Raw genomic sequence first — 12,529 nt, forward strand, 5'->3', positions numbered from 1 at the left:
AAAAAAAAAAACAAAAAAAAAAAGTTTCCCTAAAAAAAAAAAAAAAAAAATGGTAACAAATGACGAGGTCCCTGAAAGTTAAAAGCATTTAAGGAAAGAAAGCGTCAGCTCAGCAGTTAGAATCGTTTAAAGTAAAACTAAGAAGTGGGACAGAAAGAGAAGCAAGACCTCTGCTCCTTATCCCCGGGTTTCTGACTCTCTTACACGGCCTTCTCTTTCTCCTTGACCACTTTGAAAATCTTAGGAACTTAAAACTGCCAAGACCTCAGGGACCTACCAGCCCCAGGTTTCTCCACGAAGATGCCACCATCACTCGGAATATGTGAGTACTGGATTCCACTCAGTAGGATGCAGCATCACCCTAGACTGTCAATTTTACCCAGCTTTTAGGGGTTGTGTTTTGCAAGATTTCCCCTCAAGGCAATTTTAAAACATAATATAAAATATCAATATATATTATAAAGCAACATGCAAAATTTTCATGAATTAAAAAAAAATAGCAATAAATGTTGAACCCAATATCTCCCAAAGATAGACATTAACTATCCTTTGTCAACAGGCATACTTTGGTGGAAAAATTTACGAAACGTCATTCTTGACATAGTCTTCATTTACAAGAGAAGAAACTGAGGCCCCAAGTCACAAGGAGAGGAGGCGAAAGAGGCAGGAGAAGGGGCAGGACTAGAGCCCAGATCTTCTGAAACTGAGCCACACCTATGCTTTAACACAGCCTCATTCCAACAGATACTCACCTTTAGGGAAAACGGTTGTGCAAAATCCACTCTGACGCACCCATAGTTTTTTCGTAACATTCTGATAACGCCTCTGGCTACGCTCCAAAGGCTCTCATTCTTCTTAGGTTTTCCCTAAATTTCAATTTTGAAAGAATAACATGTTAAGACATAGCAACACACAAGCAAACATTCTGTTATCCAGAGAATAAAATTTATTATTTTTTTTTTTATGGAAACTGAGGTTTGTATTGAAAAACACAACAATGAATGAAGAAGGAAAATAAGTATTCACTGACTGAGTGCTGTCAGAAAACGATTAGCATTTAAAGATGCTAAAAAGATGTAATCATGTCATTGTGAGAGGCAATACGGTCAATGAAAAACAAAACATTTAACGCTAATTCATTTGGTGCACTGTCTACATCGCTCACAAAAATACATCTGCAAACTCGTGAAGGATAAAAACTATACAACAGCCTGAAAAACTGTTCTGCAGTTCTCAGATAAAGATATCTGAGGTCTGATGATCTCCAGAGTCAAAATACCTAACGTTAGGCAACTGAATGCCAAATCCAGCCCCACAGTGGCCTCTAAGCTGATGATTCATTTAGTAAGCATTTACTGAATATTTAACATATACAAGGCACAATGACGGCCATTTATAATGCACACAGGACTCAAATACGACCTCATGAGACGGCGAGGGTGAGTGGAGTACACATTCACGACAGACACATACAACACAGGGAGGAGTCTCACAAGAGAGATGCAGATAACAATCCAGGTCTATCACTTAATTTTTAATTTTCTAATTATCAAGTGCCCTTGAGCTTCCGACATGTTTTGGACAGTAGGCTTGAAACAAGTACCTTGCCCAAGACTTCCACACTAAATAACAACAAAACTAAATTCCTCTGGAACTCTCACAACAAAGGCAGGAATGGTAAGATGTAAAAGTATTTTGGAAAACTGTTTGTATCTACTAACACTGCACACACATATACTTTATGACCAACAATTCCACTCCTAGGTACAGACCCACAAAATGCATACATACAGTCATCAAGAGAAATGTACAAGGATGATCACAGTCAAAAACTAGAAACCAAACTGTTTTTCAACAGAATAGATGAACTGTGGTATATTCATACATTGGAATACTATGCAGCTATGAGAATGAACAACTAATAATATGCAACAACATAGATGAATCTCACCAAGACCTGCTTGAGCAAAGGAAATCAGATGCAAAAAGATCACACACTACATAATTCCATTTACATAGAGTTCAAAATTGGCAAAACTAACCTATTCTACCAGAAGTCAAGATAAGTGGTTCCCCTGAGGGTATACTGATGAGAGGGGCACAAGAGGAGTTTCTAGGGTCCTGATAACATTGTCCCTTGATCTGGATGCTGGTTACATGGGTGTGTTCACTTTGTGATAATTCAAGCTACATGCTTACGATTTGTGCATTCTTCTGTAACTATTATACTTACTTTAATAACAAGTTTACTAAAAAGATTACTGCCACTTCTCAAATTAATTTATAATTGCTTTGTCAACATGATCCCACCAGTTCTGCAGGCTTAACTTAAAATCTGCACATAAAGCAGTAAGCCCTGGGGAGAATAAACCACATATAACCCCCAAGGTAAAAACAGAAAGTGTTCTTCCATTTCCCAATCCCACGACCAAGGCCAGCACTGATAAACCTGATCCTGTCACCTCCTCCAAGTGCAGGAAAGCACCACATTAGCACTACCAATCGGGTTGACATAGGAGATGAGAGCTACTCACCATGCCCACTCTACCATGTTTCCTACAGTGCTTTAAAATTAGGGAGTAGCAAAAAAAAATCCTAATTAATTCTAAAAGCACTTATCTAAAAACAAAAGACTTGCAAGTGAAGAAGACTTTTGAGTAGGCCATCCTCTTACCAGTTGTTCACCATTGTAGTGACCTTCAATAATACGATCATAGGAGATTCCAACAGGTATTATCAAGATGTCTGGGATGGTATTCGTAGACAGAGTATCTACCACAACTGACAAAAGGCCTGCCCGAGCACAGGAGGTTTTTCCACTCCTAGAGCGTGTGCCTTCCAGAAAAATCTCCAAGAACTGCTGCTGTCGAAGTAGTTCAACTATATGCTGGGACATAAGGAGAAAGAAAAACATGAATTAAAGACCACTCAACTTAGAATAAGGCTCAGCAAAGGTAAATCTTAAAAAAAAAAAAAAACCTATAACTTCACTACTGACAAAATTTTACTCACACAAATAATAGACAGGCAAGACAGCTCCTCCAATGCTATATTTTGATGATACCAAAAAATCATCCTCAAACCCATACCCAAGCAACAATCACTCAAATAATTACTCAGACAAGTTGTTTTTTAAATCTCTATCAAGTCTCTTTTTTTTTTCTACTGTGATAACTACCATAACAGCTTTAGGGATAATTAGATATCAGACATACCCCATGAAGCAAAGCTCTATAGAGAATATCTTTCCGTCCATCTGGCGTCTCATCTAGCCTCCGTCGTATGAAAAAGCCCCCAAGCTTATGGATTAAGGTACTATAAATTCAAGAATGCATTAATTATTTACCAAAAAAAACGTAAAAAGAATATTCAAATTCCAAGTTACTTCAAAACATTTGCCATATGGATATAAATCACGTGCTATTTGAGCGGCTGACAGCGAAAATGTGGACTTTTTCTATTTTCCATATTATTGACATGTTTTAATCATTTACATTATTCATCAGCCTTTAGAATATCACTTCTTTTGCTGAAGCTCTATTACATCTGTTCCAATGCAAAAGAAGTATGTATGATACATTATCCCACAAAGGTGATGTTATAGATTATAAGAGGATTGTGAAATACTGCTAAATTTTAAAACCCTGTCCAGGGTCTCAAGACACTGACCATTAGACCATTAGACATCTCAGAATTTGCCTATGGCACATTTACTACAAAATGAATGTAATGTTACAAAAGCTCCTTTGGAGAAATTTTCTGAAATAAGTATTGCTTAGAGAGTGTCTCTGTGAGGCAAGAATAATTTTATCAAACTGAAACCAAGCATAACCATCTTTCCAAACCATGAAACAAAAATCGGCTTCACTTACACATACATAGGAATAAAACAATTCTTTTCACAGCCCCATGTCTCTTTCTACAACACTGATGGATTTTGATATGAAGTTTAAATTTTCTAATACTTAAGTCAACGTTTCCAAACTCAGAGCCTCCTCCCATTCTTTTCAAATAGGGATATTGATATAAACATAAATATTAATATATATTTTCAGTATCTTCTATAGTCAGTATAAGGAGGCAAAAGTAAGATGTTCCCAGAGCTTAATATCAACCTTTGAGAGGAAAACTCTGCAGCCTAAGTTCATAATGAATGAGATGAACTGCCTAGAAAAATAACCCACCCTGAGAAATGATTTGTAAATGTGTAGACTGGCATGTAATAAAAGAAAGCTGCAAATAAATAGGCCAGGTTATCAACAGTCTGTCATTCTGAAAGAATGATGAGTAGGCAATGACTGGCACAGAGTTCATGAAAAGGAAAGTTGGATTATGAGAAATTATCAGTGTTTATTAAACACTTCCAAGAGATCCAAGTTGAGAACCTGAAGGGAATGAGTACATGAGTTATTCTGATTACAAGAGGCAAATTATTATAGGGCAAGCCTTCTCGAGAGCCCAGATGGAACAGTCTTCTTTGCTCTAAGTCTATGCCTACCAGGAACCTTCTGACGACTTTCTAATTCAGCTTCCCAAGTTCCTCAATACTGGGAAGAGGTGCCCAGGAGAGTAAACATAGATATTCTAGTCCCCGGCAAAGCATGTCTGCCCTGTAGGGTCATATCACACTGTATTATAGTTAGCTGTTTCTCTACATTCCTCCATTAGATTATGAGCTACTTGAAGGCAAGGACTATATATCTTGTCACTCTAGTCTAAAGACGGCTGGGTAAGTATCGGCTGACCGTGTGAATGAATGGCTTCTCTTCAGCTGTTCACATGAGTCTTGTTAGCCACAGAACTCTGAGCCAAGGGATTAGGAAACCGCTCCTTGGACTGTGAGGCTGGGGATCAGACTTCACGGCATGCAAAGCAATGGCTGCCACCCTGTGAGGCCCTACCTACACAACCTGCCAGCCCACTGCCCTCCCAGTCACTCTTATCCATCGTCCTCTTACTCTCCGCTACTCACAGAGCTGATCTTAAAGAGGCTTTGTGCTTTCAAGTTTGAAACTCCAATTTCCCAAACCAACTAAACCTACTCCTCGCCAATTCCCCGTTGGTGATCAGCCCCACTATCTACCCAGTTCCCTGGTGGTAGACACCTGGGAGTCTTCCTCCCCTCTCTCTCCATCTGTTGAGCCCCACATCTGGACTACAACTGGTCTTGTAAATTCAACTTACTAAATACTTTTCAAATCTATGCCCTCCTCTCCAAGAGCACTACTATACTTTTAATTTAGGCTTTCATTATCTTTTGCCCAAACTATTGCAATAGACTCAGAATTGTTCTAACTCCCTCAACCAGAACGACTGTTCAAAATGCAAATCTGAACATGCCATTTCTCAATTACGGGATACACTCTAAACTCTTGGCTTAGAAATTGTTTTGATCTAGCTCTCACTACCTCTGCAGCAACCACCTCCGGCCCCTGACCCTTCCCAATGCATCCCCCATTCTAACCCTGCTGAATCGTCTGCTATTTCCCGACCATAACATGCTTTTGAATCTCTCTGCCTTTTCACTTACTATTTCCTCTGAATGGAATGCACTGCATTCTCCTAAAAACCAATAAAATGCACGTTTGACATTAAATTGTCTTTATTAGATGTTCCTAGCTCTACTAAATTATGAAGTCAAAATAGGTATGGTTCTTACTTACTTTATACCATCACCACCACCCCACCTCCCCACTGCCAATCCTGATACAGCAATTTACTATCTTGTTTTTCTAACTGCCTTTTATCTATTTGATAAATACTGCCCATAAAGTTAGGTATTCACAGTTCACCAAGTATTCCACATAAAACACAGAAATAATGCTAATAGTCTTAATTTTTTTATACTTTCCATATGTTCCACAATAAACATGCATTACTTTTATTATAAAAGTAAAAAAAAGCTAATGTCATCTTTACAATAACACGCACAAAAACATTTATCAAAAGGCATAATGAAAAAAACAAAAATCAAAATATAATCTTTTTCATACCTTAAAGTTCAATATAAGCTGATCTTACCTGAAGATGGGGATGTTAAGATTATTGCCTGAAGCAATGTACGGTGCTTTGATGTTATAGCAGAAGAGAATGAAAGTGAGCAGTAGATAGTCAATATGTGATCTATGAACTGGTAGAAATATAAGTGGCAAATTCATCTAGTAAAGGGAAAAATGCCAAATTTAAAATTCAAATGCAAAGTTCAGTCACATTTTCCAACTTCATATTTGGTTAGAGTCACTCAAACACAGGCTAATCAGTGACTCATTTTTTTAAAACATTTTCCAGTAATAGGAACTTCTTTCAATTTAATACTTATCTAGCTAAAAACAACAACAACAAAGGATCAGAGAAAGAGAAGAGCAATCAAGAGTTCAAGCTGGCTCCATACACCTTCTGAGAGGCAGCCCTGATCATACAAAAAGAGCATAGGTTTTGGAGTCAAGCTTGGTTCGGTTTGAAATCCTGGGCAAGTCGCTTATCAGCCGTAACTTGGGACAATTTCTTAATCTATCTGTGCCTTTATTTCCTCATTTATAAAATAGAGATCGTTCTACCTGATGTTCAGAGTTGTTGCAGGGTAACTTACAAAGAGGATCCTGCCTATTGCTGGGAGGTCCTCCTTTACCCCGCTGCTCCTCCCCAGACACACAGCTCCTGTACCTACCTCACACGGGGGAAATCTTCTAAATGGCTTGGAATGCACGACAGTATACAAGAGAACATTTCCAAAATCACTCTACAAACATGGAGAAAACAGAAGGACAGATTCACATAATTCTTGCCTCAGTTGCAGCTTTAACCATCTCAAGTTGACCCTTGTGAATCTGAATATTCCAGAAGAAGCTGTTGAACAGTTTTAGCAGCACCCATCCAGTCAGTCTGAAAGTAAAAAAATTCTAATGTCTATACATATATTTATATATATATACATATATATAGTTGACTTTTGACTATTTAAGTCTCTGAACCTACAACCTAAGAGCGATTGTAAATGACTTTGCATATGCAGGCACGCGCGTTTATCTGAACTGTGGAGTTAAAGAGCTGACTTTACAAATACACTACTTATGGCAGTATCTGCTTATTACACGCTAAAATCTTACATTTCACCCTAATTGCACATTTTACACTTCAGAAGCAAATGACCAAACAAATATTTAGGCAAGAAGAACGATCCCTCTATTGCACACAAACCACTCTCTTTAAGACATAAGCATGTGAACCCTGCTCACAACTAGTCTAGACAGCAGATGTCAGCAGGGAGTACAATGGCTGCCATCAGTTAACAGAAGTTAAGGAAGCTTAAAGCTTACCACAGTGCTACTTCCCATGGAAGTTGAATAAGAATATAAAGAAGAGTTCATTTTAACATCAGAATATGTTAAAACATCTTTTGGACCAAGAGCATTCGCTAAGAAAGGAAAGTACAATGGTTCAGTCCTGTGTGCTCAAAACAGGATGGCTCTCCTTGAAAGCTTTTTGCCTTGCCTTTTAATACCTGATCATTGTCGGTGAGACGGTGGCAACCATTTCTTGAAGGATCCTTTTGGCTTTCTTTTTCACTTTATTGATGGCTTTTGATTGCTGCTGAGCAGAACCATCAGGGTTTAATTCAGCAGCCACTTCTGCAATTGCCTCCTGTACTCTGATTTGAAAATGGAAAGATAGACAATGTAACTGGTTCTACACTACATTCTATATTCAGCATTTTCTAAACCTAGCTATAAACCACAAAACATTCTCTTTAATATGTGATAATATGAGAGAACAAGCTCAAGTTACAAGTGCTTTCTTTGCCTGTCTACCAAATATTAAGGGTATTATATTCCTAAATCAATGAATCCCTGAGGAAGCTGGAAGGCAGATTTAAGAATTTAATTCAAATTCACTGGGGAACAATGATGTGAATTTGAATGTTCCAGTTATGCTGTGAGGGACACAAAGTTGCACGCTAGCAGAAGGGAGAAAAAGGAAGACCATCCCTTTAGGCATAAAAGTCAGAGGTATCCAAAGCCCAAAGTAATGCGTGATTTTTCTGTTGAAGACTTAATTTATTATTCATTTATATTGTGTCTCTATTAGTGGAACTCGATGTAAAACTCTCCAGGAGGGATCCAAGATAAATATTTACATGTGTTTTCCAAATCAAACCAGTAATTTACAAAAGGGACAGCTCAAGATTAGAACAGCACAGAGCAACAAGCAGTGAGGTAAAATGGAAGATCTGATCAAGTTTTGTAAATTTTCCACGTGACTTAGGGAAGAACGCATGAGGTTAAATCTCCTCAAATCACTTCTAACATCCTAGTCACGAGTCAAAACGTCTGGATGGAATGGAACATACTTGAAGGTTTCTACCTAGAAAATAGAATATATAATAATCCAAGGGAGTTTCAAATAATTGTGCTTTCTCTCACTGCTGCTACTGATTTTAGACTAGTGTACAGCAAAACTACACATAGCCCCATAATTCATTAATACCAAAAGGCCAATTCCACAGGACACTGATGCACCTTGAATAGCATTTATTTCAATCTGGCCAGGAATGTTTTAACAAGTAATTGACACGATTATTACATCTCCTTTATCAACCATTCACTGGTTCATTCAATAAATACGTATTGAGTGCCTAGTATGTGCCACCACTGTTCAGGTCTTAACAACCACCCCATTGGGGCTGCACTTCTGAGATCTTTCACTCCATCCTGGTCTCTGGCTCCCCAAATCCAGATAGGTGTCTAACATGGGCCATACCAATGAGGTGGAATAGAGACCAATCGTCACGCAGGAACTCCCATATTCTAATGCCTAAACTTCAGAATGATCTCTTATCCCTCTCTGTCTGAGTTCCAGCCTCTTCCATTTGTGAGCAAGCTCCTCTGAGAGCAAGGACAGTATCTTAGTCTTTCAAAATTTCTAATGACAACTTTCTAGTACAAGAATTTGTGCCTAGATACACATTAGTTGTTTGACAGAAATATCAAACTCACTTCTCTTTTGGCTATAAAATAGGAAACGCAAGGTCCCAAACATTCATATTACCGAAAACTTCACAGAGAACTCTGAAAGATGTGCATCTCTCAACTCCAGCTCGCCTTTCCTATATTAGAAACCCATTCACTTGTTAATGCGTGAAACAAGATTGCTATTCTCACATGGCACTGCTCACCAAAACCATCTATTTTCCTGCCTTTCCTTGGTTTCCTTTGGAGCCCAACATTTAACATTTGGAAATGCAAATACCTTGAGACAGGGTCCCAGAGAAACTGGAGGTTAATAAAGGAAATTACTTCCTCACTCCCACTCCTAGTCCCCACCCCTGCCTCTCCCCTTTACAGCAGCACCCCCACCCTTACCTACTGCTGTTCAGTACATTTTCAGTCACATTGGTGGCAAACATGCCTTTATGGACATCTCGCTCTTGAACAAACAGCACGTAAGAAAGACGTCTTGCAAGCCATCCTCGGTGTCTGCAACGTGAAAATGACTTAGCAGAGAAGTACTCTAGGAACACCTAAAATAAATTGCTTAAATTACACGGTGGTTTCCCTCCCGTAAAAACAAAGCTTCATTTCATCTACTCCTGAGATATGGGGTTCTCTTCTAGCAAATTCTCCTCAGTAGTTTAGGATGCTATGCAGACAATTTCATTCCTAATTTCTTTCATGTACTCTCAACTAAAATTTAAACTTGGAATTTGTGTATTAACGCTTGAATAATGTTACTTTGCCAAATAATAACCCAAATATAAAAACAAAAGAAATAAAACCATCTTACTTTATTAATACCATAAAAAAGTAAATATGTTGAATGCTATATATATAAGCTATATAGCTTATAACTATAGCCATGGGCTACAAAAAGATAATTTGGAAGTCTTTTCCTACCATGAAGGGTTAATTCTTTTATTATAGTAATTGTTCTAAGGTAATCACTGACTCTTAAACTGACAAGGCTGATCAGTTGAGTGAAGTCAAGGATAACCAGAGTATCATATGAATATGTGTACCAAGGCCTCACGAAGCCAGAAGTTTTTTTTCTTTTTTTTTTAAACACATTCAACATATCTAAGGGATAGGACATATTCCCATCAGTGTCAGTGAGTATGTGTCATTTGCATAGGGGGTTGGGGACAGGGACATCAGAATAAGAATGCTATAAAACATCATTATGCAATGATTTGTAATGATTATATAATGCCTTATCATTTTCTCCATAACAACATTCATATGGACAGAAGATTTCAAATATAAATTCATTAATTCTGAAAAGCCCTCAATTGAGGAAAAGTGATTTGAGGGAGAACTGTTTATGAATCACTTGTTCCTTCATCTCTCCTTCCCGACATTCTCTTCTTCTACCTTCTTTCCTTTGTCTCAATTCTCTGCAAACTTGGCCCAATATGTTTAATTCTAAATTCTTCCTTGAGTGAACATTTTCAGAATTATTACTGGAATGTACAAAGTCCAAGTTTTCTATGAAATACTTTTGCAACTGACTGAAAGCAGTGTGTGAGTGTGTATGTGGGGGGGGTGGTATGTATGTGTGTAAAAACTTTTAGGCTTTGCTTCCTGTAATGCATAGAAGATCTCAACAGCCAACTCAACTGCACAGGCAGTGTATTATATTGACTAGTTTCATATCGCCTAGTCAATAGAGCATATGCTTTTTTTCCTAACTGCCTCCAACTGACAGCAACAAATGAAACTTTTGGCTTTATACATAAAACGTTGGCTCACATAAAAAAAAAAGAGTCTGTGAGATCCTTTTTCTTAGGATCTTAATCATGTCAACCAAGGGGGGGAAAAACATCAGTGGGCCAGAATTTCTCCTCCCTCCTTTAAATTTGAGAAAGAGAGAGAGAAGGGTAGCACAGAAATGGGAAAAAATACGTCCTGTGACTTTAGTTCTATTAAAAAAAAAACTTAACTAATACATACACGGGTATTGCCATACTCATTTATGATCTCATCATCAAAACATAAGCAGTAACATCAGACAGGCTTCAAATGTAAGTATTTGACTTCTTGGATCAATTTTTCATAGAATTTCAAGTATTTCTCATCACCTGAGACTCTCTACTGCTTTCCTATTCCAGGCCGTTTACTCTTAGAATTCTACGGACTGGTAGCATTTTTGGCTGCCGTTCCTCTCTTGCCTCACAGACATTCACACAACCTTCCCAGCCTCCCTCCTTCTCCCCTAGCCTAGATTCACATAGAACAAAGCCTCTTTTCTCTCACTCTGGGGCCTAATAGCCCATCCCATATGCCTGGAATTTGGAAGTAAGAATTCTAAGAAAACTCTTAAGCTAATAATAAATCAAAGAACATTTGCTCAATAGAGGAAAATATCTTCTAAAACTCTATAGATTAGGCAGATTATACTTTTTTTAAAATATAATCATAATAGATCAGAAGACATTCAAATCTATACCTCACCTCAGACAAATCTTTAATCACATTTTGGCACACTTCAGATGCAAAGTCAATATATGAATAAGTTAGAGACAGCTATAAGTGATACCTACACCCTCATGAAAATATTTATTACATAATTACAGTGGTGGCAATAGTAATAGGTTTCTCAGGTGGCTGTACTGCTTTCAATTTTTAGAGAAAGCCTCTTGTGTCAGAAGCTCATATTCTATTAACTCAAAAAACATAAAGAGGTTCATTTTAAAGTGTGTTAATTGATTATTATGGAGTTTTTCTTTTGAGGTATATTAGAAGCATAAGAAATTTCTTTTTACCTTGTATGAGTTTCATTGATATAAATAACATTCCGCAAACCCAAAGACGGGATACTGGAGTTGAAAAATTTATCCTACATAAAACAAAATAAACGTAGACATAGATATACAATGGATTGCTGGTGAAGAGCTCACATTACTACTTCTTGATGACTTTTATAATTCAAGCATAAATTTAGGCATTGCTTCAAAAATCTAAGTGATGAAGACAAATTATGTTTTATTGAAAAGTACTTTTTAGCCTTCAAAGATTGTCAGAAACTCAAAATTAGTCCTTAACACCTTGCAAAGGAAACAGTGCCTCTCCCTTTCCTGCCTCACTCCCCACCTCCAACCCGAAAGAGTTGAAGCTCCAGATAGCTTAAGTCATTGACAGGAATACTGGAGATTTCAGTGTTCCCAAAATACAAAAATACCATGCTAAGTACTGTGTAGTTATTGTTAGATTACTGAATCTCCCAGTAATCCTGACACGTAAGACTTATTATCCCCATTTTATAAACAGGAAAATCGAGGCTGACAGAGGTTTAACATTCAATCCTACATTTTGCTCTGAAGAGTTATGGTCTTTCTATTCCCGTAAAATGACTGCCCCACTTAATGAGAAAAATATATGGCTAAGGGTCACCCTCTTTACAGGGAACCTTAAAAGAGAATCCAGAAATAGCTCTGCTGAAAAGAGAAAGTCTACAGCTTTATCAATGTGGGCAAAAGGTAAACTTTCTGGGCTGGCCCCATGGCCTAGTGGTTAAGTTCGGCATGCCCCACTTCAGC

The 12,529-nt window shown here is 37.7% G+C and overlaps 1 protein-coding gene across 6 annotated transcripts in view; it reads right to left on the reverse strand.

The window, feature by feature from the left end:
- GPAM (glycerol-3-phosphate acyltransferase, mitochondrial) overlaps positions 1–12,529 on the reverse strand; it is a 38,763-nt gene that overhangs the window by 21,309 nt on the left and 4,925 nt on the right. For 4 of the 6 annotated variants that reach the window (XM_058543982.1, XM_058543985.1, XM_058543981.1 and 1 more), the window contains 8 exons: positions 11,756–11,829; positions 9,360–9,473; positions 7,502–7,648; positions 6,786–6,882; positions 6,022–6,158; positions 3,216–3,315; positions 2,675–2,887; positions 753–866 (listed from right to left, as the gene is read on the reverse strand). In XM_058543982.1, the coding sequence (XP_058399965.1) occupies positions 753–866; positions 2,675–2,887; positions 3,216–3,315; positions 6,022–6,158; positions 6,786–6,882; positions 7,502–7,648; positions 9,360–9,473; positions 11,756–11,829 (996 nt within the window). Of the gene's footprint in view, positions 1–752; positions 867–2,674; positions 2,888–3,215; positions 3,316–6,021; positions 6,159–6,785; positions 6,883–7,501; positions 7,649–9,359; positions 9,518–11,755; positions 11,830–12,529 lie in introns of all 6 variants that reach the window. The other 2 variants (XM_058543983.1, XM_058543986.1) reach the window with 2 other exon arrangements.

Source organism: Diceros bicornis, chromosome 6 (genome assembly GCF_020826845.1).
Source record: "Diceros bicornis minor isolate mBicDic1 chromosome 6, mDicBic1.mat.cur, whole genome shotgun sequence".
In the NCBI taxonomy this organism is placed as follows: domain Eukaryota; kingdom Metazoa; phylum Chordata; class Mammalia; order Perissodactyla; family Rhinocerotidae; genus Diceros; species Diceros bicornis.